This window comes from Diplotaxodon limnothrissa, linkage group LG20 (genome assembly GCF_057381915.1).
Source record: "Diplotaxodon limnothrissa isolate DT_005_m linkage group LG20, D_limnothrissa_male_GT1.1, whole genome shotgun sequence".
Classification (NCBI taxonomy): domain Eukaryota; kingdom Metazoa; phylum Chordata; class Actinopteri; order Cichliformes; family Cichlidae; genus Diplotaxodon; species Diplotaxodon limnothrissa.
The window spans coordinates 31,940,414-31,967,611 of NC_140615.1; the positions used below are offsets into that span (position 1 = coordinate 31,940,414).

At 40.8% G+C, this 27,198-nt stretch overlaps 2 protein-coding genes and 1 non-coding gene across 4 annotated transcripts; all 3 read right to left on the minus strand.

The window, feature by feature from the left end:
- Positions 1 to 8,748: 8,748 nt before the first annotated feature.
- On the minus strand, positions 8,749 to 19,263 carry kansl2 (KAT8 regulatory NSL complex subunit 2). 2 transcript variants are annotated; one of them, XM_085345125.1, is made up of 10 exons: positions 19,192 to 19,263; positions 17,548 to 17,805; positions 17,202 to 17,374; positions 16,252 to 16,366; positions 15,266 to 15,429; positions 15,021 to 15,184; positions 14,764 to 14,860; positions 12,958 to 13,211; positions 11,272 to 11,475; positions 8,749 to 9,651 (listed from the first exon to the last, which is right to left on the minus strand). In XM_085345125.1, exons 2-10 carry the CDS (start codon positions 17,796 to 17,798, stop codon positions 9,562 to 9,564), a joined length of 1,512 nt encoding a protein of 503 aa, XP_085201251.1. In that variant the 5' UTR covers positions 17,799 to 17,805; positions 19,192 to 19,263; the 3' UTR covers positions 8,749 to 9,561. The 2 variants fall into 2 exon arrangements, with proteins under 2 accessions (XP_085201251.1, XP_085201252.1); XM_085345126.1 differs by having other exon boundaries at positions 9,590 to 9,651; positions 11,222 to 11,475.
- On the minus strand, positions 13,819 to 13,953 carry LOC146611235 (small nucleolar RNA SNORA2/SNORA34 family). Its single transcript, XR_014905045.1, has one exon. It is a non-coding gene; the product is annotated as a small nucleolar RNA SNORA2/SNORA34 family (small nucleolar RNA).
- Positions 19,264 to 21,335: 2,072 nt separating the features above from the next.
- ccnt1 (cyclin T1) lies at positions 21,336 to 26,202 on the minus strand. The gene is made up of 9 exons (XM_085344437.1): positions 26,024 to 26,202; positions 25,252 to 25,333; positions 25,037 to 25,165; positions 24,540 to 24,600; positions 23,943 to 24,005; positions 23,804 to 23,849; positions 23,396 to 23,559; positions 23,235 to 23,305; positions 21,336 to 23,149 (listed from the first exon to the last, which is right to left on the minus strand). The coding sequence occupies exons 1-9, from the start codon at positions 26,194 to 26,196 to the stop codon at positions 21,839 to 21,841; spliced, it is 2,100 nt and encodes a 699-aa protein (XP_085200563.1). The 5' UTR covers positions 26,197 to 26,202; the 3' UTR covers positions 21,336 to 21,838.
- Positions 26,203 to 27,198: the final 996 nt, after the last annotated feature.

Genomic DNA, 27,198 nt, shown 5'->3' on the forward strand with positions numbered 1-27,198 from the left:
ACAAAGATCTGAAGTGAAACAATGTGTCAAAAACAATTTAGTGTCGGCAGACGCTGTCTGTTCTTTTCATGCTTAATGTTTTTGTCACACTTGTCCCATTCCTGGTGAACGCGTCTGTCACACCCTTCCCTGTTTTGGTCCACTCGTCAACCGGTCGGCATTCGAGGGCCGTATACTTAATCCATGTCCAGCGACATGCCATTGGGATTTTGGAGGACTGCATGGAAACTCATTTGCGGTGGGTGAAAATCTCTCTCAGTTTGCTGTCCAAACGGAAACGCGTACGCAGACGGATACATTTGCGGGGCGATAAATTACGCTGAAGCCGTGCTATAACCCCGAACACCAAAGGACACTGTGTGTGTGCATCTGCAAGACTCCATTAGTTTTGACAAAACAGCAGCATTTACAAAGGTCATATAATTAATCATTCTTGGTGGCTTTACTGCTTGTGCTGAACTTTGAAATCATGAGTAATATTTCTCTTTATAAATGATCCTTTAATCTCTTGACTACTTTTTGAATTATGAATTGGTAACAGTTTCCCTGGTCTGCTGTGTTTTTATAGGGATTTTTAACCATAGCTCAGTTGCCATAAGGCACTGGCCTGCCATCAGAAACACACTGGCTTGCAGCGACCGGCCCAAAGAACACTTTAGAGGACAACCTGCTGCCACCAAAGCCACAAACTCCTTCAAGAGGACGTCTTCAAATATTTGTCTGACAAATACTTAATTTAGCCTTAATTGAAAATACAAAAAAGCACAAACTCTTCACACCACTGAAACCACTTAAAGCTATTAATAAACAAGAAGAAATCCAGACACAGTTACCATTTGTCAAACCAGAAAGTTCAGTTCCCTCCAAAAATCACAGTGCCCAGCCTCAAATGATAAACTTTGTTCTTCAAACTAAATCTGTAGTTTTCTGGTTTCTGTTCCTAGTTTTTTTTTTTTACAGTATGAAATGTTTTGATGAATCGTATCTGAGCAGGTTTTAGCTGCGAGACAGTAAAAAGTCCATGTGGAGAGCAAAGGAGGTTCTGAATGTGACAAAAGTGCAGTTTTGAAACCATCTAATGTCTAGCAGGCTTCTTTAATTTATCTGCTTCAGTAAACAACGACTAGAGGATGGAAAGTCTAAAAAAATAAGTCAGTTACAGTTAGATCAACCTTAACTGCAGCTTCAGCTAAAAACGTTGGCACTCTTTTGGATTCAGAAAAGCATCAGGCAGTGGCCCAAATCAGAGACAAATGGGTGCCAACATGGTGGTTGCCTCCATCTTTTATACGCTCTTACCCCCAGAGGCTAAGCTGATGGGTTGCCAGATTATCAAAGTAGCTGCTGATGAATTTTCTGCAATAATTAACATTTTATTAGTCGCTTACAGTTTGCAGTAAAATAAATAAATAAATCCACATCTGACTCCCTTTCTTGTTGCTTTACTCATTTATCAAAATTGTTGCCGATTAATTTTCTGTCCATAAACGAACAGTTTGGGTCGCCTAATCGTTTCATCTCAGCTCAATCCCAGCGGATTGCAACCGCTAATAAAGTTTTTAATAACTGAAACCAGTTACTAGAACCAGCAGCCAAATTAAACACTTACTCCATGCCACGTTTCCCCCTCTGCAATAAAGCCTGAACAACGTATGTGGCGTCTGCGCGAAGCCGGCTGCAACAAGCTGTGGCACACAAAGGCGTGCAGAACATCTGTGGACAATTAGAGGCGAACAGAGCGGGCGAGCACTTATACTGCCCATTACACTTGAATATGTCACTGGCTTGACTTCTCATGATGTAATGCGGCTATCTCAAAGTTGCATCGGGATGGAGCGCTCGCAAAACTTCAATCGAGCTCAAACACAGGCACACAAACCGTAAATGTGATCTTGCGAGCGCAGAGTGGAACCACATTTCTCCGCACAGCAGCCCCATAATACTCTCATGCTCTGAGGTCATTTTATCAGGAAGAACTGCTCGGTGCGCTGCATGTCCCTCACCAAATATTGTTCCAAATGTGACACATTCAGGCCTTCTTGTTCTGAAATCCTCCCAGCCTCGTGTTTAAATTCTTCCAGTTACGTGACTCAAACAAACACATGCCAGTAATTCCACCCAGTTAGCAAAGGTAGACTTTCACATTTACAGCTCTGCACACCTCGCTGCTGTGGTGTGATATAAATCCATCTTCCACACAAACAGAGAGGTGGTTTGCTCACTGTTGTGCAGATGTTTTCCCAAACATCTGCTAAAGTTTCTCTGAGCTCACTTTAAATCTGTACTTAAGATCCTGTGATCCTGCAAGTAGGCCTTTTTGGCATCGGCAGGCAATTATGGTGCAATCTTCAGATTAAAGCAGCAAGAATAGACTTTGCTTGAAAGCAGGAGGCATGATGTATCCTGCAGTTACATTTTTATGATAAATATGTGTATATTTATTGATTTTTTAAAGATTTACTTACTATAATGAGACTTATGTTTAGCACCTAAGCTGAAAAAAGGGAAAATCCATACTGGGAGTTCTCTAATGGTGCTTCAGATGACACCATGATGACCTGAAACTACAGAAATCTAATACTGTGTTGTAGGGATGGTCGTGGTTTTTCAAATATTTGACTATTTATTAAATAATAATAATAACAAAAAAAGCAAACAAGTGGTTACTGACTGTTGCTTTCTGTTGTAATTAGCAGCATCTATAAGTAGTTAATGGGCTTGTACAGTCAGTGGGGGCAGTAATGGACCTCGATGTCAAACCATTAAACATTTGAAGGTGCAGAGAGATTAGATGCTACTCTACAAATCTGTAAAGTCAAAGACGACCGCTGGCAGAAAGTTCTGAAAAACAAACATAAATGTGATCCAGTGTAAACTTCACCAGGTAAAACCTGCAAACAAACATTATTCCCGTAGTCAAAACCACAAAAAACGCTCCTTAGACATCCAGATGTTCATGCTGTTCTCACATACAGTAGAGGTCCAATCAGAACGCCAACTTCAACCATGAAATGTTGATCTGATTATTCCAGTGAATGAATAAAACGCATGCAACTGACAACTAATAGTGTTAATAAATGTTGGTGAACTCTTTTCCACATACAGCATTACCAAAGCTTTTATTTTGGAAATATTTTTCAAACAAGACTAGGTGTCAATCACAACTATGTGCTTTCATATGAGAGGGACTCTATTGAAATGTACCAAATATGAAAAAAAGGCCTTTTCTTGTAATGCCCTCGGTCCATTGAGGGACTGGGGACCTCTGGGAGTCTTCTCTGGTGCCTGGCATGGCGACGCTGGCAGATGACTCTCATGGTTTGAGCTTGTCTCATCCTGCAGATACTTGATTCGATTGTTATCTAGAGAATTTGGAGGCTTCGGGATCTTTGTTGTGTTCCTCGAGGCGTTTCTGTCTTTTCTGTTGGTCTTGGCAAGCTTCTGCAGGTGTGGTTGGTTTGCCAAAGCTTACAGTACATGGCTAGTAGACGTTGATAGATTGTACATGAAAGATGGATGTTTTAAATCTGTATTCCTCGTGATGACCTGCAGGGGGCCACTGTTCTGCTTGCAAAAACATGTCTATGAGAAAATGAGCCCTTCTGATGCCTTCTATGGCCTCAGTAAACACTTTCCTGATGGATTTCATGAAGTCTGTTCCCCATTAGAGTCAGAAAGGACTCGAATGTGATGTTATATGTTATGACATGATAATACCTATAAGCACGCGGAGTCCCACTCCACCCTTTGCTTGTCACTTTCGATTTCAAAAATATCGATATGGTGACAGTCAAAATGCTCAAGTCAAGCTTTCAAGATGGAGCTTCACTAAGCAATGGTTGACGTCACCATGGCAACATACAGTTTATGTACAAGTCAAAGTAACCTTTCAATTAATGAAAGATTTCCCAGCACCGCACTGCAGATGTTCTGAAGTTCACAAAGAGCTCTTAGAAATACATCTTTAAAGTATCAAAAGGTTTAACTGAGTGACCTCAAATCCTTGTCTCAAACAATTTTGCTGGGAACTAATCAGTCACTGTGTTTAAAATATGATGTAACCGTTTCTAGGTCCTTTGTGCCATGCGGTCAGAGCGGATTTCTTACATGATATATGGTGTTTGTCTGCAACTGCCAAAAACAACAAACTACATCATTACAAAAGCAGACAATCTGGACGAGGAACCGAACGTACGTCATTTCTTCTCAAAGCAAAAATCAGGTAAAAGCAGCCTGCAAACACTAAAAGATTCATCGAGCGTTTCATTGCAGATCTTCAGTGAAACTTTAATATTTTACAGCCTGAATTCCAGCCATCTCTGCAAGCCTATAATTCAGCATGGTTCAAACAATGCTTGCGTCCTCGTTTCTTCTGACCTAAAGCTTGGTCCTTCTTCAGAAAACGATGAGACAAAGGAAACAGCATGAGCGTATATCTGGCCTTGAACCAACAGGCACAGATCATTAAAACTGATGTTTTTCCTCCAACAATGAGGGCTCTTTAATAGCTGCACAGCAATTTCTAAGATGTTTTAACTCTCGTGTAATCGCAGAACGGCCCTACAACTTGTTAAGATTGCTGGCACATGTTTTATAACCTATAAAATTCCCCACAAGGTGAAAACAAACAAGAAACAATTCACCCCATTCAGAAAATGTGGAAGGTATCACAGTTAGTAAAATGCAGCTTTGTTAACACGAACCAGCAGATGGTGATAAGCTGTTGTTGTGCTGGGTGACATGGATGCATGCAATCTGTTGCTTTCACTGACGAGTTGAACTATCAGAACTTAAACAGGAGAAAAACAATATGAAAACATATTTTAATAGCCAGCAGAGAAAAGGTCCAAAATTCTCCAGTTTGTACTTTACTTTGTCTTTTGTGATTGAAAAAATTCAATGACATCACATCAGGCTTTAGGAAATCTTAATAAGAATCCCAAAAATAAATCAAGAAATCACTGCATGTCTGTTTGGTTTCCACGAATCTCAATAGTAAAGACTTTTCTGGTCTTAGTCGCTAGATTCTAGTCTTAAAGAACAACATGATGTTCATATTATAAATTATGGTTCCCATTATAGCCAAAAAGAGCACTAAAAGTAGCCCCAAGGTATGTATCACATCTAGTTCCATAAAGCTAAAACAGTGACAGCCAAAACTCGAAGCTTCACCGATACATCCGATAAAGTCCAGGTGTCCCACTGGGGCATCATCCACTGATTTCATATTAGCTGCATTCACATATCTGCCAACTACTGATAAAATACCAGAATTTCACTCACCTAAATCGAATCACAAACTTATAGGATGTTTTGCATCACAGTGAGCTCCAGTGTATGTGAGCACAAACCTAGCAGACACCAGTCATCTCCAAGGAGCCACGCCCCAGACTCCAGTATCCATACAGGTAAGTTATAAAACAGTTCAGCCCATGGTGTTGCTACGAAGTGCGAAAAACTGTCCACAGAGACCAACTTTATTTCTTCTATAAGGTTTTAACATGAGAGCATTTTTGAGAGGCAGCTTCAAATTGTGATTTCAGGAACTGCAGTCATTGGCACTCCACAAGTTGCCGTTAGAGTGTGGCAACAACCTTGTGAAGAGGGAGGAAGTTGTACTGACCAGCTGGTTGCACAGAGGCCACCTGGAAGCTTTGTAGACAACATTTCGACAGATGGAGACACTTGTGATTTTTGCTGCTTTGTCACAGTCAGTTGCTGTACTATCACTAAAAGACTGCATGCAACTGAAACTTGTCCCCATTCTATTCAAAAAATGAGCTTTATTTAAGATGGCGGGTGAATGTGAGGGGCCGCTGACCTGGTCCCCATCTTTGGAGCAACCATTTCAAAGGCAGCAAGATTGTGCCGTGGTCCCTAACCACTGTTATCCCTACTGTAACTGTAGTATAGATTACAGGGAAGCTATGTCCTGCTTTAACATATGGTCTGAGTTTATAAATGAGCCTTGAGTGACAGTGACAGCTACTGTTGCCAGCTTTACGTCATTTTCTAATATTTTCTAAATAAAACTGTTGTAATGAAAATAAACCCTGCACTGGTTTAATGCCACGTTGATGAAAATCAGTTTGTTGACAGTTGGATTATGAAAGCCAACAAGGGCAATGATATTTTCCAGATGACTAGATTAGGTTTCTTTTTAAAAGTTGTAAACAAACAAAGAAACAAAGACAAAAAGCATCACCGTTCTTGTTATCTATAGCCTAACAAGGCCTGACCAGCCGTCCTACAAAATGATCAAAACAAAGTTTTCACCAAATCTGCAAAATCAAATGCAGATTCATGAAGGTTCGACTTCTGCTTTGTGAATGTCATGTTTAATTCAGAAAGCAGCAGGCAAACATCAAACGTCAGAAGATCTGATGAAAATATGGCATTTCTGTTTGTTTCATGTGTTAATTAGAGAAAGGTTATCCACCCCTGTGTGACTTTTCATATCTGCAGTTTATGACCTGCTTGGTTGCATTTTCATTTTATCAGCACAACTACCAACTATTGCAATGTTTAACCTGTTTTAAATGCACTTATTCCGAAAATGATCACTTTTAATTCCTCAAAACATTTTCAGACTTCTCCTAGACAAGCAGATCTGCCAGGATTAGTTGGCTGATTACAATCACTGAAATGTCTTTTTTACCCCTGGTGTAAAAGAAATGATTTAATTATTTTTTAATTAGACACAGCGAGTCCTGAACTTTGGGTAAGTGTTTAAAAATGATAAAATGACCTGTGGAACACAAAATATCTCCATATTAAAGACTGACTGCTTGGCATTGCGCATCCTGTTGTTAAGCGGGACTCTGGTGGTTTTCCAAACTCATCATATTCATACATGCACACATATCAATTCAGACTGGAGGTCAGCGCAGACCAGCTGAAGTTAAAATTCCTCTAGTCTGCACGGTGAAAGACACATTTTAAGAGGAACTGGAGCTCAATTCGGCTGGTAAAATAATCAAACCAACAGCTCTCCTCCTTAAAAATGATCTGAACTTCACATAAAAAAGGGTGGCTCATCCCTCCTCGCATCCATGCTGCAGACACATTAATTCATTCACGAACATCATTGTGAGGCTGATTTATTCTTGATTTAAAAATTCTGGTTTGTGCAGCGTCAGCCTCCACTCACAGCCTGAATCTCTGACAAAGCCCACACTAATGAAGCGCAGTTTATTTCCATTATAAACTGCCTTTTCTCTGCATCGCTGCGAGATGACAAATGAAAAACGAGCCGCACTTACAGGACTCGGATGACAGTTCCTTTTCCATGTTCCCCTTTTCAGGTTTTCGAGGCTCAAACGGCGACAGGATGTATTTCAGCTCCCGCGTAACGCAGCTGAACCAAACCAGAGCTGAGCTTGGGAAAGCCTCCAGGTTTTTCCTTCTTTTTTGGCCCCTTTTCTTGGGGACAGGCCCTTCAAACCCAAACCCTGCGCCGAAATGGGTCCCCTCCGCCACGGGTAAGCGCGCTGTTACGCCCTTGCGTTTCTCCCACAAACGAAGAAAACGCAGGAAAAACGCCGCAGCGTTTAAGGCTGAAGCAGCCCGCAGCAGCAAATCAACATTTTCAGCTGTGAATCGGCGCAACCTTTACATGCCCGGTGATGTTAAAACAATGAAGCGCATGCAAACGGATCAGTGTCGGTATTCCTGCGAACCCATCGGCCAGCCGAGCATTTCAGCACATGAAACGGCGTTTTTCCGTTTTTGAAAAACTCACCTCATTTGGATGGAAACTGCCGCTGTGTTGCCATGTCCGGTAAAGATAAAACTATACTATTTTTTCTTCTTTTCTTTAAAATCTCTACCTTGGGCTCATTTTTGCGGCGGTGTCCTGCTCCCCCAGCAGCGGCCGCTCTCCTCCTCTGCCTCGCCGTTTAAGTGTTTGGGTTGGAGGAAAAGTGATGTCATTGTATGAAATTTCATTACCCGCCCCACTTTTTTTCCCTTCTTTCGGAGGCTGTCCCACGTTGCCAAACATAACTTCGCTATATACTTAAAAAAAATCTGCCCCGTATGTGTGGTTTGCCGTGCCTTAAAATACTCCTGCAGGCACCACCGATATGGACACGACCAAGAAATCCATCAAAAAATAATTTGTGGTTGAAAGAGTGACATTTTTAAAGTTAACACACAAACAGCTGAAAACCTGATACAGCACTCAGGCTTCAAGGCAATTTAACCCAAACTAGAAATAATACAACCGCATGACAAAAAGAAGGAGGGTGAGTGTATGGAGCTAAAACTGGACTAGAGGCCTTAAACAGCTATTTTTCTGAAGGTGACCTCAGGCTTAAGTGCAAATCTGGACTCGTCTATGTGGAACTGAAACATGCTCGAACACTTTACAATACAGCCTGCGTTTACCTGTGATTGAATGGAGATGCAGAGGAAAAGAACAGCTGGAGAATAAACAAATATGGGTGCGAAATGACTTCAGCTCCAAATTTTCCTCATGTACACTTGACAAACATGCACTAAACTGCACCAAATCTTTAGTACTCACAGAGGGAGTAAATTACAGAATCCTTCCAATGGTTCCTGTTATCTAAAGCCAGATGAAGGTTTCTTAACAATGTGTGAAAGCACAAACTACATCTGTTAAAGGTTTGTTGTTGATCATAAGCATAAAACAAGTTTAATAACCATATATTGTCTTTATTCATTTAAGGTTCCCTTTTCTCGCGCAGTAACAGCTGAAGCTATAAACTGCTTTTCTGCAGGAATCAACTATAAATTTAAGCAGTGAAGCATTTGCAGATCAGCACACATGTCCTGTACTTTTTATTTATTTGTAACTACAACCAATGAAAATGTGGGAGATAAATGTGGGTGATGAAAAGGTTTGCTGTCCTGCATAAAATGAAACGACTGGTCGCTCAAACTGAAACACAAAACCACCTTAGCAGACAATAAAAATTACATCAAGTATTTTCGTAAATACTGGCTACAAGGGCATATGCAACAACAGAATGTGTTAAAGTGTAATAATGGGAGAAAGTTTCCAGTTGCTTTAAAGTTTTATGGAAATGTGTTTTCTGCTGCAAACATGCCGATCAGAAACAAAGTTACCTAAAACCCCATTTATTTCCTCATCTTTATTTCAAACCAGGCAGTAGGAGCAGAAACAGTGAGGCACATTACAATGATGTTTATAACTGAAACTGCACAGTGTAACATTTTACCTAAAACTTCAGTTTTCTCCCTGCATTCCTCTAACATGTCCAGCTGACATTTCTGATCCAAACGCTTCCCTCTCAGCTGACCTTTCCCTGCACCTTCACACGACTCACCTGAAACGGCCTCACACTGGGTGACGTCTCATCTCAGGCTGGATTTTCTTTAGTATGAAACCAGGAGTCTAGTTCCCCACATGAAGTACAATATGCTGAAAGGTTATTATGGAATTTCTGCCCATTGATTCCAAAAACATGTCGCCTACTCCAGCTTTCAGTCTCAGTAGGAGCCGCTGAGTACTTTAGTACCTAATGTGGGCTGTATTATAAACGAGTAGCAGTGACAGTTCTTTGAAATGCTGGTTCATCTGGGAGCGTCGGCTGCAGCAGAGTCGATGTCTTGGAGCGAATTGTCAGTCGTGTCTTCCTCACCTCCGACTGCCTCTGACACCACCTGAGTGGAAGAACAAAGATAAAGCACATTTACTGCTAGTTCAGATCATCTGTTTGTGTAAAGGGCCGACAGCACGGTACAAAAGCTTCTTTTCAAAGGGTTCAGTGATTCTCTTAACCCCACTGAACATCTCACTTCATATTTTCTTTACACCACAGCTTTCAAAGTTTTGATGACAGATTGCAAAATCTAGAGTGACAGACTGAGGGGCAGAGAAGAAATACAACATCAAATAAAATAAGCAAAAACGAATAATTAAAACTCAAACTTCCCTGGCAGCACAGGACAACCTGCAGAGAGGCTGTTACATTCCTAACCTGATGCATATGGAAATATTATAAATGCTGCTCTTATTTTCAAACATGTCTATGACAGACTGAGTAGTCAGTCTGACACGAGGTAAGGTCTGAAATTTTGTGTTTTAAAATTTAAGTGTCAGAAAAAAGGTTTTAGTTAAGAGGATTTAATTTAGTCCAGCTAAAAGTGCATTTGTGTTGATGGAAAATGCACAAATCTCATTGCCTCCACCGTATGCAGATAAATTGAGCTTAGGCATGTAGTGACTGCACAAAGGCCTTTTTTGTAGCAGGAGAAACCCAGCTGCAGGTAAAGCCTGTAATGAGTCTGTTCCAAGGACTGTAATTGTTTTGCCTCTATATAGTTTATTCTTTAGTGAGATGGCAGCTATAATTCGTGAATACATTTGCTCTCAGGAAATGTTAAAGGGTACTACTGAAACTGGAAAACTTGCTATTGGTGTTGTCCTGGACTGCTGCATCTTAGTATGTAAAGTAAATGTTATGGTCTGTGGGCCACTTTGTGAACCACAGCTTCACAGACTGAATGTGACCAGCAGAGGTCTAAAGGTCTTTGCAGACCAACATGTACATGTTGTAGCAGTCTATAGCCACTTGGGGGCAGTCACAAATACGCCTGTTTATTGCATGTTTGTTAATACGAAGTTTATTTTTTATTTTCTGGGAACTAATCAGTCACTGTGTTTAAAATATGATGTAACCGTTTCTAGGTCCTTTGTGCCATGCGGTCAGAGCGCATGGCACAAAAACATGCCAGGTTCACTTTCTTCACTGTCAGTCACCCAAGCCCCCCTTTTTCTTAACTGAGGCAAGATTTTATGGATATATTTTAATTTTTTTAAGACTTGTGAATTTCTCTCTCTCTCTCTTTTGAAGAAAATACAGCTATGACACAACACATGCCAAAGAATACACCTGTAATTTGTTATTTGTATCCTTTGTATTTGTTCAAAGGTGTTCATAAATTAAGTCAAATCATGTCAATTAATGTCAAAAAATGATTTATTTTTCTTCAACACTGTTCACTCATATGAAGACAATGGACATAAAACAGATTAATTTCATAAAGGAGACTGCATCCTCAATAAAAGCTCCTAAAGGTACGTCTGAGATAGAGAACAAATAAATAAAAAAAATAAATTCATTAATAAACTAAAATCAACCCTAACCTTTTTTGAGTTTTCTTTTTTCCTGTGATCAACCTGAAAATGTTTTCAACACAGTACAGTTTGAATTGAGTGCATCAATGTTACCTGCCACAATAAGATATTCACGACGACAAAACCCCTGATTGAGAGTTAACCTGGTTGTTCATGATGGCGTCCACATCTCTCTCTGAGAGTTCCTGCCCTGAGGTGTCAAGGTCCTGGTCTGGGTCCTCGCCAGTCAGGATGTCCATCGGGGCCTCAGCTATGGCTCTGATGGTTTGGTCCTCCAGGGCCAGGGCTGTGTCAAACTGCAGAGGGGACGGAGGACCCTGCATACCGTCCCCTTCCACATCCAGGTCCTGCAAAACAGAGATGCTCAAAATTGCTATTGGAGGCATTTTTGATGGTATATTTATAGAAATCCCCCCGTGTGTATTTGTTTTTTAAGCTTGCTTTCATAGCCATTTGTTTCATTTGACTCAACCTGAGATCAATATTAATGGATCTGTTAACAGAAGGATAACATAGAAGCTTATATGTCCCTTTATATGCAGACAAACAGCTATGTTGGTAATAACCCACAAACGGCCCATTCAAAGTGAGGAAAAACCTGATTGGGCAAACCGTACCAGCATTTAAGATGCTGCTTTACTGAATCATTGTAACCTGCTACACATGCAACAGTCTGTCCACTTGCAACCTCTGCCCCACTTGAGCCAGACTCCCTCTCCTTTAAAGGGTTAAAATCCAGAATATATAATTAAATATAATTAATATTTGAAATGCATATTTCAGACTGAAGTAGTTTTATAATAGTCATTAAAGTGGAATAAATATTCCTATGTAATAATTTTACAGTATTTTTTGGAGGGGTGAAGTTTTTTTGTCATTAGGGTAAAATGTGTTAGGATTTTTAAGGCTCTTCCAAGGGTTAAAACTCCTAAAATGTTTCCTACCATAAAGCAACTTACTTACTCAGCTTTTTTTTTTTTTAACTTTTTAAAAAATTATTAAACAGATATTGTCCCATTGATAATTTGTGGGCTCGCACAGTGACACAGTGGTTAGCACTCTGTCTTGAGTTAAATTCCAATATCAGACCAGGGAGGTGTCTGTGTGGAGTTTGCATGTTCCCCGTGTTTTTGTGTGTTCCCTTTGGATTCCTCCCACAGCCCAAAGACATGCAGTTAGTGGGGTGATTCTTAATTGCCCATAGATACAGACAACCATTTGGTTTTGTGGTAGCCCTGCGACAGACTGGTGACCTGTCCAGGATGTACCCTGCCTCTTGCCAAAATTTAAATTTTTTAGAGTGATCACACTTGTCAATTTGCAGGTCATCAGTGACACTGTCGCACAATTACATCAGTTTACGCTTGCCATTATGGTGTTACCAAACCCTGCAACATTCCCCTGAAAGATCAGTCAGCACTCAGAGAAGAGTACAGGTGTCATCACACAGAGATGATAAAGAAAACGTAACTGGGTAACTTCAGTTGTAAAAAATAACTTGCTCAAGTAAAAGCCTTTCGTCTGCTGCAATTTGTAACTTTCTGTAGCTTTTCTTGTTTGTACTTTTCTGCTCAGTAATGCATTTAAAATAAGTGTGGAGACCAGCAACCTCATTAAACCGAAAAATACTCTACTCCAGAACAAAAAAACCAAAAACATACTACAGCAGCATGACTTGGTACACTATCCCCTGCTGTGGTGGAAACTTTACAACAGCTTGTTGAAAAACGCATTCAGACTGATACTCATCTTTCACAAGAGGAATTATGTGGAACGTGATATGTGTATTAGAGAGAAGAGGTTGGTAGGTGACTGTCATTTCTACGTACATCGCTGAACTCGAGAGGGAGGTTTTCTGTGGGCTGAAGCTCTGCCGCACTCAGGTACATGTCTTTGCTCATAGGGGTGAACTCCTCCTGTGGCGGAGCCTCCTGCTCGGGCTGGTACATGGGCGGAGGCAGGGTGAGGTGCAGCGGGCAGCGGGGGTCGTCTGACTGACCCATGTGCACAGTACGATCACATGGAACATCTTTTAACCCTGGACACATTTTAAAAAGGATCTGGTTGCTGTCCTGGTAGATATCTGAACATGTGGCTGTCAAGGAAAATTTGATTATCAAAAAGAAAAAAAAAAAAAAAAAGATAAGAAAAGAGAGAGAATACCAAAAAACTAATTAAAGGGTAAGAGTTGCAGAGAATTAATGGCAAGCTGCACTGATGCTTCTCTGGAGGCCCTCTGTTGTCCAACGCTTGCACCGATTTCTAATTGGCTTTCAAATGTCACCCATCAGCATCCAGCACCTACAGTCGGCCCATTTTCATTCTCTAACACCATTTCATTGTAAGTATATGACAGTGAGACAACTGCCTTCAAAAATCATGGTTTGTATTCATCTGGATTTCTCAAATCTTGTGCCTGATTAAAAAACAAACAAACAAGAAATATCTTAGAAATATTTAGAAAGCCTGATAAACGTCCTTGTTGCATTAAAGTGATGCCTTTATGGTTTTGTAGAGCATGTTAATGATAAAATTCTCATGTCTGGGTTCAATCAAACTAAACTGGCTATTGAAAGAACAAAATTCTTAATATTCAATAAAGGAAAAATTGTTATTCTCACACTGTGAGAACTAAAATGCAAGACTGAAAAACATGAAACGTTACGCTAGTCAAAGTAGGTTAAGAAAGATTTTGTTCCTTCCAACTGAATTGATTAGCTCCTTTGTTTTCTGGGAAACAAATCAACAGACCACAGGAAGCTGTTTATCTAGGCTCCCGTTGAAACGAACAGCTACTACAAGCTGCTGGTCTTGATTGGGGCCAAGGGGAGGAGGGCGGAAATGAGAAACGTAACTGAAGAGTGTAGAAATCAGCAGAGAGCAGATCAGTCTACATCTGGCTCATTCATTCAACAGAACAGAGCTTTAAAACACACTCCATTCAAACTTAGTCAAAGCTAACACCTGTTAGCTAACAGCTTACCTTTGTCTCATCAAACCTTTCCTGGTGCATTATGAGGAGCTGAATGAGATCAGCCTAGTGTTAATGTCCAGCACAGAAGCAATACGAGCGGAAATTAAGCAAAGAGAGTCTCATTTCATGACACGTCTTCAAACACAGCTCCTCTTTTCACTGTGGAGCATCTCTGCACTCAACTCTTTATCTCTGGTAACCATTCTTGAATGAAGCCACAAAGCCGCTCCCAGCTGTTAAGAGAATATTACACTAGCTAGCATCACCCAATATGCCCTTTGGCATTAAATTTTGTATCTGAGTAGTTACTAGTATAACAACAATAGCAATAGCTTATTTCACAAATCATATAAAATTGTGTGTTACAATGTTTGCCCTGTTAAATTTGGCTGTGCATCATTTAACATGATCTTATATTAATGTACATTGGTCATTTGATTCATTGTGAGTGGAAAATGTGTACAGTTGGTACAGTCCCCCTCTCAATACAGTATATATTTTACATTTAAACCCACCAATTGGCAATAGAGGACAGTCTGTTCACCGCTGTTAAGCTGGTTTTGAAAAATTCATATCATACGTGATACTATGATGAGTATTCCACCCATCATCTTTCATTCAGTGATTATTTAGTCACACTATTAAAGCCATCAGAGGATACGTGAGACACAGTGTCGGGCCATAGGCAGGCAGGGATTGGTACATCGGGTTCCCTCCATGAAGGAGATGCATTTTTCACTCACTGTTCTTGTGTGTGGCTACAACCGAAATAACAAACAAACATTAGATAATGAAGTGAAACGTAATCATAAACAGTTGACGTTTTTTTAATTATCCCTCTATGACACGACTGCCAGAGAATATAAGTAAAGAAAATGTACAGATTTCTTTAAACTCAGTATCAATTCAAGTTAGCACCTGAGGGCCTCCTTCTGTCACAGCCTGCCTCCTTTCCCTCAGCTGCCGGTGCAGCAGGGCCTCCACCCCGTACCGGCGGCGGTATCGACGCAGAGCTTTAAGCTTCTTCAGGTTCTCCCTCTCCTTCATGGAAAGACCTTCAGGCCCTGTCAGGAGGCTGGTACCTGTAATCAACATTAAAAGGTTTGTGTCACTCAGAATTAAGAGGAGTGAGCAGTAAAAGCATAAATTTGTCCTATGATTACCTATAGCTTCATGCTCCATTTTGCGGTTGTGCAGGTATCTGCGCTTCTTCTCTTTCAGCAGGTGCTGCAGGCGTTTGAACTGATCAATATAGAGGGACTGGAGTCTGATAAGTTTTTCTCGAGTGATTAGCGCCACTTCTTCTGCAGTGTACACTCCTGCATGTCTGCCAACACATAGCATTGAAAATCTAACGTCCATTGAGTTTCAAAACAATAAACTACTCAGTATCTAACAATTTAAGACTAAGATAAGTAATTCTTAAATCAACATACAACATTATGTTGTGCCACTGGATGATGAGCTCAGGTATTAAGTCAGAGGTATTAAGTTATTAAGTCAGAGTCATCACTAACAGCTTGTCAATAAACACGATTCGAGCCTTTGTAGGTTTGCATATTAACTACTTACCTTTTTAAAATTTTCTGTCAACGTTTTTAGCAAAAAGAATGTAAAAAAAATCTAAGACTTATGTGCGCCTTATAGTCGTGAAAATACGGTAAGACGATTGAACTGCTTCACTTCCGTCTGCCATTTATTTATTTTCCGGCTCTTTGAAAGGTCGCAGCAAAATGTTGAGGAAAGGTGTCGAGTTTTATCTGGAGCATGTACAGACTGATATTAATCTTTAATAGGGCTGTGAAAATTGAGAGCTAACAAAACAACTGCTGCACAATGTCGTCCGCCATCTTAGTTGAACTGGTCACGTGACTGCATCATATGACTAAAATGCATCCTTGTTTTCGAAATCTTCCTTTTTCGCTGTCCACACAGCGAGGCACATGCAGCGTTTTCAAACTTATCCACTTTGGAGAGTGTTTTCAAACCAAAAACGCCGTCTCAGTGTGGACGGAAGGCCAAAAGGGGGGGAAAAAAGATGCATTTTCAAGTCTGGACATGGCCTAAGCCTTCTATCTTGAACTACAGATTCTTATTCAAACTACATAACTACACAATGTGGGTTGAGAAGAAAATCTTAAGAGCTTACTTCAGAGGATCCTCGTGATCACTATCGATGCTGTCAGCCTCGCTGTCCGGATCTCCTCTCCACGTCTGGTCCAATACCAACGGCCCCTGCTCTTCCTCACTCAGACTGTCCTCATCTAGGAAGAGGGAAGTGGTATTTTTATCTGACTTTTGGTAGAGCATGCTAGCGGGCCGTCGTTATTACCGTGTTTTTTGGAAAATACGGCACACTTAAAATCAATCCTTTGACTTTTCTGAAAATCAACAGTGCCCTTACAATCCCGTGTGCCTTATGTATGAATTCGGGTTGACCTCGAAACGATTTTATGTACACGGCGCTTGGAAATCTGTCAAATGTTTTAGTATGACTTTGCTAGGCTAGGAAGCCGCACCGCTTGATGGATTGTCGGAGCATTACGGCTATCGAAAGCAGGAGCCTCGCGGAGTGATACGTACGGTGCTTCAACATAATATTACCGTATTGTGTGTGTATAACCTCTTTTTAACTTTTGTGGATATTGGTTATGCTGAGGATATGTTGCTCAGTTTCCACTGGAAATACCTTTTGGTTAAACTGTCAGCAAGGAATTTGCATTTGCACTGTTAAATTTTTATATAACTTTAATGCAGATAAAAAACAGCTGCTTGTTTAAGTGAAAATACATTGATGTTATGTGGTTTTTTTGCACTAATAAAGTTGTGGCGTTGTAAAGTATTTTGTCTAGTGTCAATTATATCGTCAGTTATATCGTTATCGCAAATTTTCAAATGTATATCGTGATAAATATTTTTGGTCATATTGCCCTGCTCTACAACTAATGAATGAAAGCTATAAACTTTTTAATCTTTTCACAAGTGTACCAAATAACCCAACAAATAAAACTAATAAAACAACAAACAGTCTGTACAACTACATCAGCTTAACCCACATGCACCCAAATTACTATTTCCAAGTCAAAAAGTGGCCATTACCTAGAATGCGGCTGGCTTCAGAGCGTCCTCCATCAAGGCTGTGTGACTCTGCTCGGCTGTACCCACTAAGTTGAGACAGCAGGGCCTCCGGTGACGGACCAGAAGACGCCTTTCTCATTTGAGCTCGAAGAGCCATGGCATTCCTGCGAGCGTGCTCCGCACAGAAGGTCACTCTACAGAACAGACATTCAAATTGAAATTAGGAGGCTGCATGGTACTGATGAGTTTATTTACATTCCCCCTTCTCTTGGGATTAAGTTCCCATTAATGAGATTCACAGCAGATAATGATGAGATTTAATTTGTTTTTATCGATTGTTAATGGCTGATTTAGACCTTCCACCCACCCGTCTTTCCTCTCTGCCTTTGGTGCGGCATTGGGACACCGCTTCCCGTTCTTGGCAGAGACGTAGCTGCACTGTTTGTAAGGCGCATTCTTGTCCTCCAAGATGTGTTTGATGCAGAATTCCAAGCCTTCAAGTCGTGGCTGAGAGCAGGGCCGCTGGGTGAAGGAGCAGGCCTGTGGCTCCTGAGGTCGGGGTGTCTGGGTCACCCGGTTCCGACTTGAGGGCAAAACATGAATCCGTATCCTGTTCATTTCAAGCCTGCATTAAATGTAATAACAAAAAATAATAATAATAATAATACATTTTTCCTGTTCACACCAAATGTTTGTATGGCTGCATGCATGAATAACAGCAAGAATTCCTATAAAAACATTTGTTTGAATGTTGGAATAATGTTGGCTTCTTTAATGTATTTTTATTCAAACTACTAACTTTGGTGACCAACAGGCTGGTATTTCAGAAACTGCTGATCTAGAGATCAAAGATGGGTCACACAGATCCAACTCTAGGGTTTATAGAGAACAGTATGAAAAAGAGAAAACGTCTAGTGAGCAGCAACATGTCAATAGAAAGAAATTAGAAGAGGCTAGACTGCACTGAGCCGATAGGAAGGCAACAGAAACTCAGATAACCGCTTGTTTAATCAAGGTATGCAGAAGACCACAGCACGTCAAATCTTAAACCAGATGGGCTATAGTAGCAGAAGACTGGACGATGATACTCCTGTAAGCTAAAGCGAGCAGGAAAGGATTGGAAAAGCAATGTCTGGTCAATTTAATATATACTGAAAGGCCAGGATCTGATGTAAACAACATGAAGCTCCATCCTATGTTGTATGACCAGTTCAGGCTGGTGGTGTCGGTGTAATGGTCGTTCTACCCACACTTTGTTAAAATCCCACAGCATACCCGATTCTGACAATGTTCAACCCTTTATGACCAGAACACTCATCTTCTGATGGCGGCTTCCAGCAGGATAACATACCGTGTCAGAAAGGTTTAAAATGGTTTTCTGAACAATTACACTGTACTTAAATGGGCAGGATAGATACTCGTGGTTTTTCGCCTTTTGATCCCAAATATAACCAAAATAGAAAAAAAAAGCATATTGAAAATATGCACATAAGGTGTCATTGACCAAATCACTATGAGTACTTAAATCTAAATAAAGCTGTATAAAACTAAAACAATGTTTTCATGTTATTGGTTTACTGACGGGCGATGTCAGATGGTCGTTATTAACATCAGTAAAAGCTTATAAATGTTACGCATACAACCTAAAGGCAATTGTAATAAGTAACAAAGAGTAATAAAGGCCGCATTAATGTAAGAGAGAATGGCATTTTTTTTTTTAAATTCAAATATAAATCGAGGAGACAAACTCCTCTCTGCGTTAATGGATAAACTCTAACCGGGCGCCACACCGAGCTTCAGCCCGCCTCTCCTTACTGCGTCACTTTAACAGTTAAGACGGCAGTCGCCATCTTTGATCAATCGCTGCTAACGGCAGCTAAATGCTAATTTTCTCATTTTGCAGCGAAGATAGCAAGTCGGTGCCACAAAATTGCCGTATCCCTCCATAACGCCAACGTGATTGTATGCCAGAATATGAACATATCGCTAATTTCTATTTGCGGCCCCCTACCTTTGTCTCGGACATCCGAGCTAGCGTGAGCTCCCGAAGAACACTGTTACGTCGATTTTCCTGCATTCCCTGTTAACTGCCACAGCCGCCGCTTACAATAAGTAACCCCGCCCACCTAGAGATCCGATTAGCCAGAGCGCCGGAGTGAGGTAGCCCATTGGCCAATCCAGTTGCCATTCAAAGTGGCATCCACCCAATGTATTTACACTTTTATCATAGACCAGGGCCTCGAACTCTTTAGAACACAACTTGACCTCAAGAGGGCTACACTTACAATACCACTGGATAATACCCCCTATCTTTTAAAAATAGAAGAAAAAAACAGTATATTTTGAAAACATTCAAATGTAAAACTTTGACACACCATGCATTTACAAATGATGATATATCAAGTAGAGTAAGTGCAATTCCATCAGTTGCTCTACAATGCTTGTATTACCCCTCAAACATATTTTTTTTGCAAAATATAATGGGTAAAACTGGATCTTCTTTCAGGGCAGATCAAGCTCCTAGACCGCATTTGACACCCCTGGCATAGATTGATTCACCTATAAAATGCAATGTTATTGATGAGCCAAAAGCAGCACTTTCTTAAAATATTTTTTATTGACTTTGAGAATAAAGCAACCACATTATATCAAAAAAAAGAACAGTGTTCACATATTTTAAACGGGAAAAAAAAATCTCAAAACTTTTTCTTTTTCAGACCTGAGTGTCACTGAAAACACCAAGACATGAAAACACATGAAATTTATTGTAGCTATATGATTTTTGCATTGTTAGGTTGCATGAGTGTCGTCCGTTTTTTCTTACATATGGGTTTTAATATGAAATGTGTCCTTTTTGTGGCTTGTTCACAACAAAATGGTAATACTTAAAATGGAAGCTTTGCCCAGATTAAACAAAATGTTTCAAAAACAGTGGCAATTTCACACCAGAAAATCTATTAGTCTAACCATTATACACGTAACACTTTGTCAATTGCATTGTAGGCAAACCTACTGAGATAAATATTCAGTGCATTTACTGTTTCCCTGTTACAACCAAGAATAATAAAAACTCTGCTGCATGAGCAAGAAGCTTCTCTTTTCAAGCACATTTTCAAATATATGAAGGGGGTAAAATATACAGCTGGACGGCTGATTTGCTGTGCTACATTACTGTAAAATAAGAGCACTAATCCTAAACAATTAAGTTTTATGAATAGGCAATAACCTGCTTATCTTGCCAACAAAATCTGGGTATTGGCCTTCATGCTCAAGAAGTGGAGGTATATAAATAACCTGCTGGTCACATATGATTCTGTACAACCACAGAAAACATGCAAACATGTTTTTATGATGAATGATGGCATGTGGGCAGATAATAAAACAAACCAAAGTTAAATATCCACCAATTTAGTTTAGAGGAATGCACTCGAAAGACAAGTTTAACATGATTAAATCAGACCAGAGTGAAGTGACAGCTACACTAGGGTTTACACTTTTAAAACATCCCCACAATTAGATAAAAACAGATGAGCTATTAACTTTTATACTGTGTTAAAACTCTGTATACTGTGCTTATTAGGGTCTAGCAAATCTGGGAAAAAGTTTTTCCTGACATAATTTCTTGTCTTCTGAAAATTATACATTTCCATATATGATGCTTATTTCTTTGTCTTTGCATTTACCCGTGATCACCCCAAAAAAATGAACTCCTGAGGAAAAACAATAAGGAAAGAGAAATAGTCTAGATAGATGCTCTTTTTGTTGAATTTCCTTCATTGTGACCAAAGCGCACAGATGTTTCAACCGTTTGTGAACAGATGAATGTTCTTGCTATGAACTTAGTGTATCCATTCAAGAACCAAATATGAATATTTTACAACCATTTAAAACAATGACTGCAAGACTTAAAAACTTAAAGTGAAAAGTACAAGCTTTTCCTAATTTACATCCTTTTTTTTTTTTGCAAATTTGCAAATATAAAGGTTCCAATGTTTGTTTTAAACATTTTTTTTTACATTTTTTCCTCAAATCACCAAATAGCACAGCAAATATAACATATACATGAGGGATGAAGCCATTTTTATGGCTCACAGAAAAAATAAAAATGGGAAAAATAAAATAAAGTAAAAAATATATCGAAAAGATGGCTTTGGAGACATGCACTCTAACTAGGCTGTACAGTCTTAAAGAAATGACCATCTGTTCCAAAAGAACAGAGGTTTAACCCTAAAAAAAGGTAGAAAAAGGGGACCTTTTTTCTTTTTTAAAATCATTTGATCAATAAATAACACCCTATAAAAACATTATAAAAAGAATCAGTAAGAAGACCAACCAGGTATGTCATGGAAATTTTTCCAAACAAATTGACATCCTCTAATTCCCGTCTTCTTGTCACATATCATTTGAATTTTTCAAAAAGAAAAAACAAAACACTATCTACACTTTCCCATGATTCTTCTTGTCTCACATTTTGCAAGTCCCATTATTGCCCCACGAGTACGCCATAAAATCCTTTGTTACCCCCAGTACATTTCTCTGCTGTCACACTGAAGACTATAAAATGTTGGGTGGCTGGAAAATATCATACAACACTTTATGTAACAAGATGATCAAGATGTCAAGTAAAATGTACATAATGTGGTTTCCTGATTAGAAACTTATTTGGGCAAAGGCGGCAGTGGGGGAGGCGGCTCCGTGGGCAGGGGAGGGGGCCTAGGGTTGTTTCCTCTGGAGCTGCTCGAGTACCGATAATCACCATACTGAGATCTGTAGTCAAACATAGACTGCTGGGACGGCTGCACACCCTGTGCACTCAGCAGTGAGTTTAGCATCTCAAAAGTGTCCTGGTACTCGTTGGACTGGGCTCCGCCAGCTGAACTGTGACCATTAGTGTCAGTTTTGTCGCTTTTGGAATGCGAATAGCTTCCTTGGTGGTGGGGGAGTCCCAGAGATGGAAGAATGTCAGAACCGTGCCCCAAAATTTGTCCAGAGGAGGAAGACAGGGGAGGTAACTGGTAGGGATTCCTAGACTTGCTCACTTTGGAGGGTGGGTGAGATCCTGCTGAAGGATCCTGGGAGTGTGTCCTCTTGCGTGAGGCAGACGAGGATGAGGACGAGGATGAGGAGCTTGTTCTAGAGGAGTCACTTGGTACTTTTTTGCTGCTTCCCAGCGTGCCGCTGGAACTAGATGAATGTTTGTGTGAAGAAGAAAGTGAGGCACTACTGGAAGAGGAATGGTGGTGGTGAGAGTGATGATAATGGTGGTGGTGGTTAGAACGCTCCCTGTGCTTGTCCCTGCTTTTGCCATCCTCTCCTGAAGTCCCCCTCTGCTTGTCAGGCACTCGGATTTTGACTTTGATGTCTGGATCCTGGCCTCGACCACTGCTGCTGTGTCCACTGCTTCCTCCTGATCCTCCAGCAACTGGGAAGCGCATTTTTAGAGAGTCATGCCTCTCCTTCTCCAAGGGGATTTTAAGAATAATGGGTGATGGGTTGGACATGTCAGAGGAAGCGCTGGGTGGATGATGGTGATGCTGCTGCTTCTCCTTCCTCTGTTGCTGGCCAATGAGGGCCTGAGCTGCATTGGCATAATCTCTCTTTACGCTGGCCTCCATGTTCTCCAACTTTCTCTTTTGGGCAGCCAGGACGTCAGCATTCTTGGCACGGTACTCACTCAGCGACACCTTAGCTGGGGCGTGGACCTCATGGTTAGGCTGCTGCTGTGGTTGCTGTGACTGCTGCTCAGATCCACCTTGACCTTTACCACTCCAAGTCTGAGCACTGCCAGAAGCATTTGTGTCCTTGTCGCCCACTGATGAGGAAGAGGAGGCAGAAGGTGGAGCAGAGAGGCTCATCAGGCCTGCCACAGTACTCTCTGATGAAGCCATGGAAATCATGCTGATCATGGTGTCCCTCTGGTCACCCTCCTCCTGGACTTTTGGCTTGGCTTTTGGTGTCTGTCCGCCAGCCTGGAAGAAGAAAAAATTAAGTCAATGTCCACATTGAATCGGGAATTTTTAATAGCAAAAAGGAGAAGTTAAATTTGCGTTGTACCTTCCAGTTGCGAATTCGCTTCAGTCGGCTGGGTGTTTTCTCCAGGATTTGCAGGAACTCGTGTGTAAGTTCTGGAAGAGGAGGAAAAAAAAACAAACAAGTCAAATCAGCCCTTTTATTATCTAAACATTTTTTTCTTAAAGAGCATTTATTGCACATACCGTCCAGCAGCTCGAGGGTAACTGTAGGGTCAACATACTCCCACCAGTGTTTGCCATCTGTAGACACGGGGATCTCCCAGTTGGACCATTTGCAGGCGAGGTGGATGCACACACAGGCTACAACAGGCGGACTATACTGCAGGCAGAACGTTGTCAAGTGCAGGCTATATGGCATGATACGTCCAAGAAAAAAAGCAAACAGAGAAAGAGAAAACAGAAAATCAGTGTATTGAGCTTTAACAAACCACACACAAACTTTGGTGAATACCTAGCATTCACATAAGAAAGACACAACCCTGTGTGTGTGTGTGTGTGTGCATGTTTGAGAGAGAGAGAGAGAGAGAGAGAGAGAGAGAGAGAGAGAGAGAGAGAGAGAGAGAGAGAACTATGGGTGAACTCTGAGCATACCTGTTGGTGGCCATAAAGTATGATGTTTGGGCCAAATCCTTGCTTGCTGGAACAACAGCAGAACAAAGAGAAAAAAAATTTATAGACACAGCAAAAACTTGAAGATAAAATTGAGCAAAACCATAAAAATGATGCTCACCCCTGACAAGCTGAGTGCATTTGACAACATGTGTATGAGGATGATCGATGGTGATTTCAAAAGCTGTAATAGAAAGAGAAGAAAATGTAGGTAGACATTAATAAAAGAAATGCAAAATCAATGTATACTTATAATCCATATGGAATACAAATCCACTTCCCACTGGCAAAGATAACATTAACAAAGCCGCTGAAAACCAGAAAATTTGCATTGTGTTAAAAATCAAGTGGTGGGGAGTCAGAGTTGAGTGGAGTGTCACTTTTCATGGGAAAACATCCTGGACAACATGAAAATGTCAACACCTGAATATGAAAAAAAAATTAATGGCATGTAAGAAGGGGAAAAAAGTTGTTTTGAGGCTCCCTCTTTAAATGTCTTAAAAACACATAGGTGAAAAAGGTAAAATGTCAAAAGTTAGGGCTGATAAAAATGAAAAAGCTGAAACAGGAAATGTAAAAGTGGGTGATTCAGTTTTGAAGCATAAATATCACTTCCAGTGCTGCTTACTGCAAACTGTGAATTGAAATAAAACATGTTAACTATTCTTGTTCTCTGGGGGGGGAATTCAAGGGACCCAGTTCTTCCTTCCAAACTTACCCAAGGTCTGGAGAATTATGCTCTCAAGAATGACCAGGTCTTGGGCTTGTTGCAGGTAGGCCTGAGGTTGAGAGGACAGGCACGTTACTCACTGGGAGGCCGCCAATTGTTGAAAAACAAGAGCAACTGTACACGTTATGTGGCCGAGAATTTCTGACCATTTGTCTGAAAGGCTTTCTGGCATACATGTTTGTTGAAGAAGCCTCAGATATAAGTGATGAAAAGTGAAAGCTACATAGCAAGTACAGATGCTCGAGTTTTACAACTGCTAGACATCACATTGCCTGCATGACTCAAAACCTACACAGGCTAAGATGTATTTTGCCTTTTACTCTCTCAACCCATGTAATCAAGCAGCCTTAACAGCTCAGAACAAATACGTGACAGAGTAAATGTTCTCAGATTACATGCAAGAAGATTGCCATTTGCCTTATTGTAAGAATTTTTTTTCTGCTTCAAAAAAAACCTCCCTCGGACAATTGCAGTACAATACTTACATCACTGCGAATATCTGGTGAAGGGTCCTGGGGATTGAGGCAGGCATGGGCCACCTTGATGACATGCTCCAGCTTTCGAGGCTGCTCCTCTACCTTTGCTGCCAGGAACAGAGCAGCGGGTGCGATGACCTGGAAAGGGTCAGTGGAGATTTAAAAAGATGATTCACATTAAGTACAATCATTTCCATGATTCAAGCAAGAAAAGCATTACTTACATTTCTGTGAAATCTGGTGAAGGACTGGATCATGTAGAAGCGATGCATGTACACAATGGCTGTATTAATTGTAAGTTGAGAGCTGATACATGGCAGTTAAGGAAAAAAGGTAAACAGTGGGAGCAAATTACATAACATCTGTAATGACTGCATACTTTGAAAATGGGCTGGAATCGTCGGTATACGTGTGAAATAAAATAATTATAAAATAGTTATAAGGACAACTATAGGTTTAATATTGCTAATTAAGTATAAAAGTTAATGTTGATAAGCCTGTTATCGTAGCAGCCACAGAATAACAAAGTTAAACAACACTTTAGCCACCGGCTAGCTGGGATAAGACTCTTGATAACACACAAAGCGATGTTTTCTAAAACTAACACATCTAAAACACTTTTTCTGAAACATTCTACATTACTATATGTCTAAACGTGGCCCATTGTCCTTCTAATTTGCGTTTATTCGTTGATATTTACCAGTGGTGAAGCTAACGCTAACATGCTAACGTCCTGGAGGCCGCCGACTACACAGGCCTCTGCGGCCCAAGGGTTAGCCCACTACGCCGCTATCGCGTAACGCTTGTAAGCTCACGTACACCTTGTAAAACCAAATTCCACAGCGTTAAACAGAAGTGGAAGACAAAAACAAACGTGAAACCGTCGAACAAAAGACAACAACAAACTAACAAACACCAGCCACACTCCTTCTCCGAGCCGGCTCGGGAGAGAAGCTAAAGTTAGAGCGCTAACAAGAGCTCACGACAAAAGGATACACATTGAGCCGCTGTCCCATGTCCTGGAGGAGGTTCGCCGCCTGTTGTCTGTATGAGAGCTCCTTGTCGGGATCAAGTCCAGCTCGCCGAGATGGGCTGTTGTCGATCTGCTGCCGGGTGAAGTACCATTTGTTGTTACTGCTTGCGGGGAGAGAGCGAAACGAAGCCGCCATCACTGAGAAGGACGAGAGTTTAAAATTTCTGCGCGTCACAGGAACACACGTCACGCCGGGCGGCGACGTCAGCGCGCCTCGAGCGACGGTACAGCAGAGGTCTCCAAAGCGCAGAGGGGTCTCAAAACGTAACTTAAAGTCTCATACGATCTCTCTTGTTATTACGCTGTAACAGCCAAAAGCGAAATCTCCGGTAAGCTAGCTACAGCCTCTGTCCTCCATACACCGCACAGCTCAAGAGGTGAATCTCCTTGTCCTGCATCAGTATACGCCCACTTTTCTTCCTAGGTACTGACTAAAAGTGCACATACCTTTACTCATGGTGCTACCTTACCACAAGCCCCTTCCCAAACCCCGCCCCCTAGCTGTAAACGTCAAGTATGAATGGAATCTAATAACAATGTGAAACACAGTCTAAATCAAAAATTTAAAAGTGCTGCATTAATAAACTTGCTATTATCACTGATTTCGCAAAACCAGTGCATTTAGGCACTTAGGCCCGCCCCCATGGGTGAGAAGTTTAACTCCACCATCTGGCACATAAGAGGAGAAGATAAGTTGCAAAAAATAGCTGAAGTAGGAAGTCTAATATTAAAGTTCTCAGTAAGAATCTTCAACTGAAACTTGTCATAAACAAGTCTCTAGGCTTGTGTGTCTGGGGTTTTACTTGCTTTTGAAAGCATGCTAACGCTGGGCAATAAATGGTGGCCAGTTATATGATTAGCCACGGTCACTGAGAGAGCTACGTTCCCTTCCATTTTCCCTCATATGCCTGTTTGGTCAGCCTCTAACATCACAGTCTTAGCCTATCTGTCCATAACCAAATAGTGCTATGTTAGAAAGTTCTATGCTAACGCTAAACTCGTCCCGACAGCCATGCTGTCCCAGATTTTTTTTTCCCGGGATTTTCCCTTCAGCACTAAAGACTTCTGCAGTACAAAAATCTGTGTATATGAGATGATGCTGTAGGAGGAATAACAATCTAGTTAATCACCTGACTTA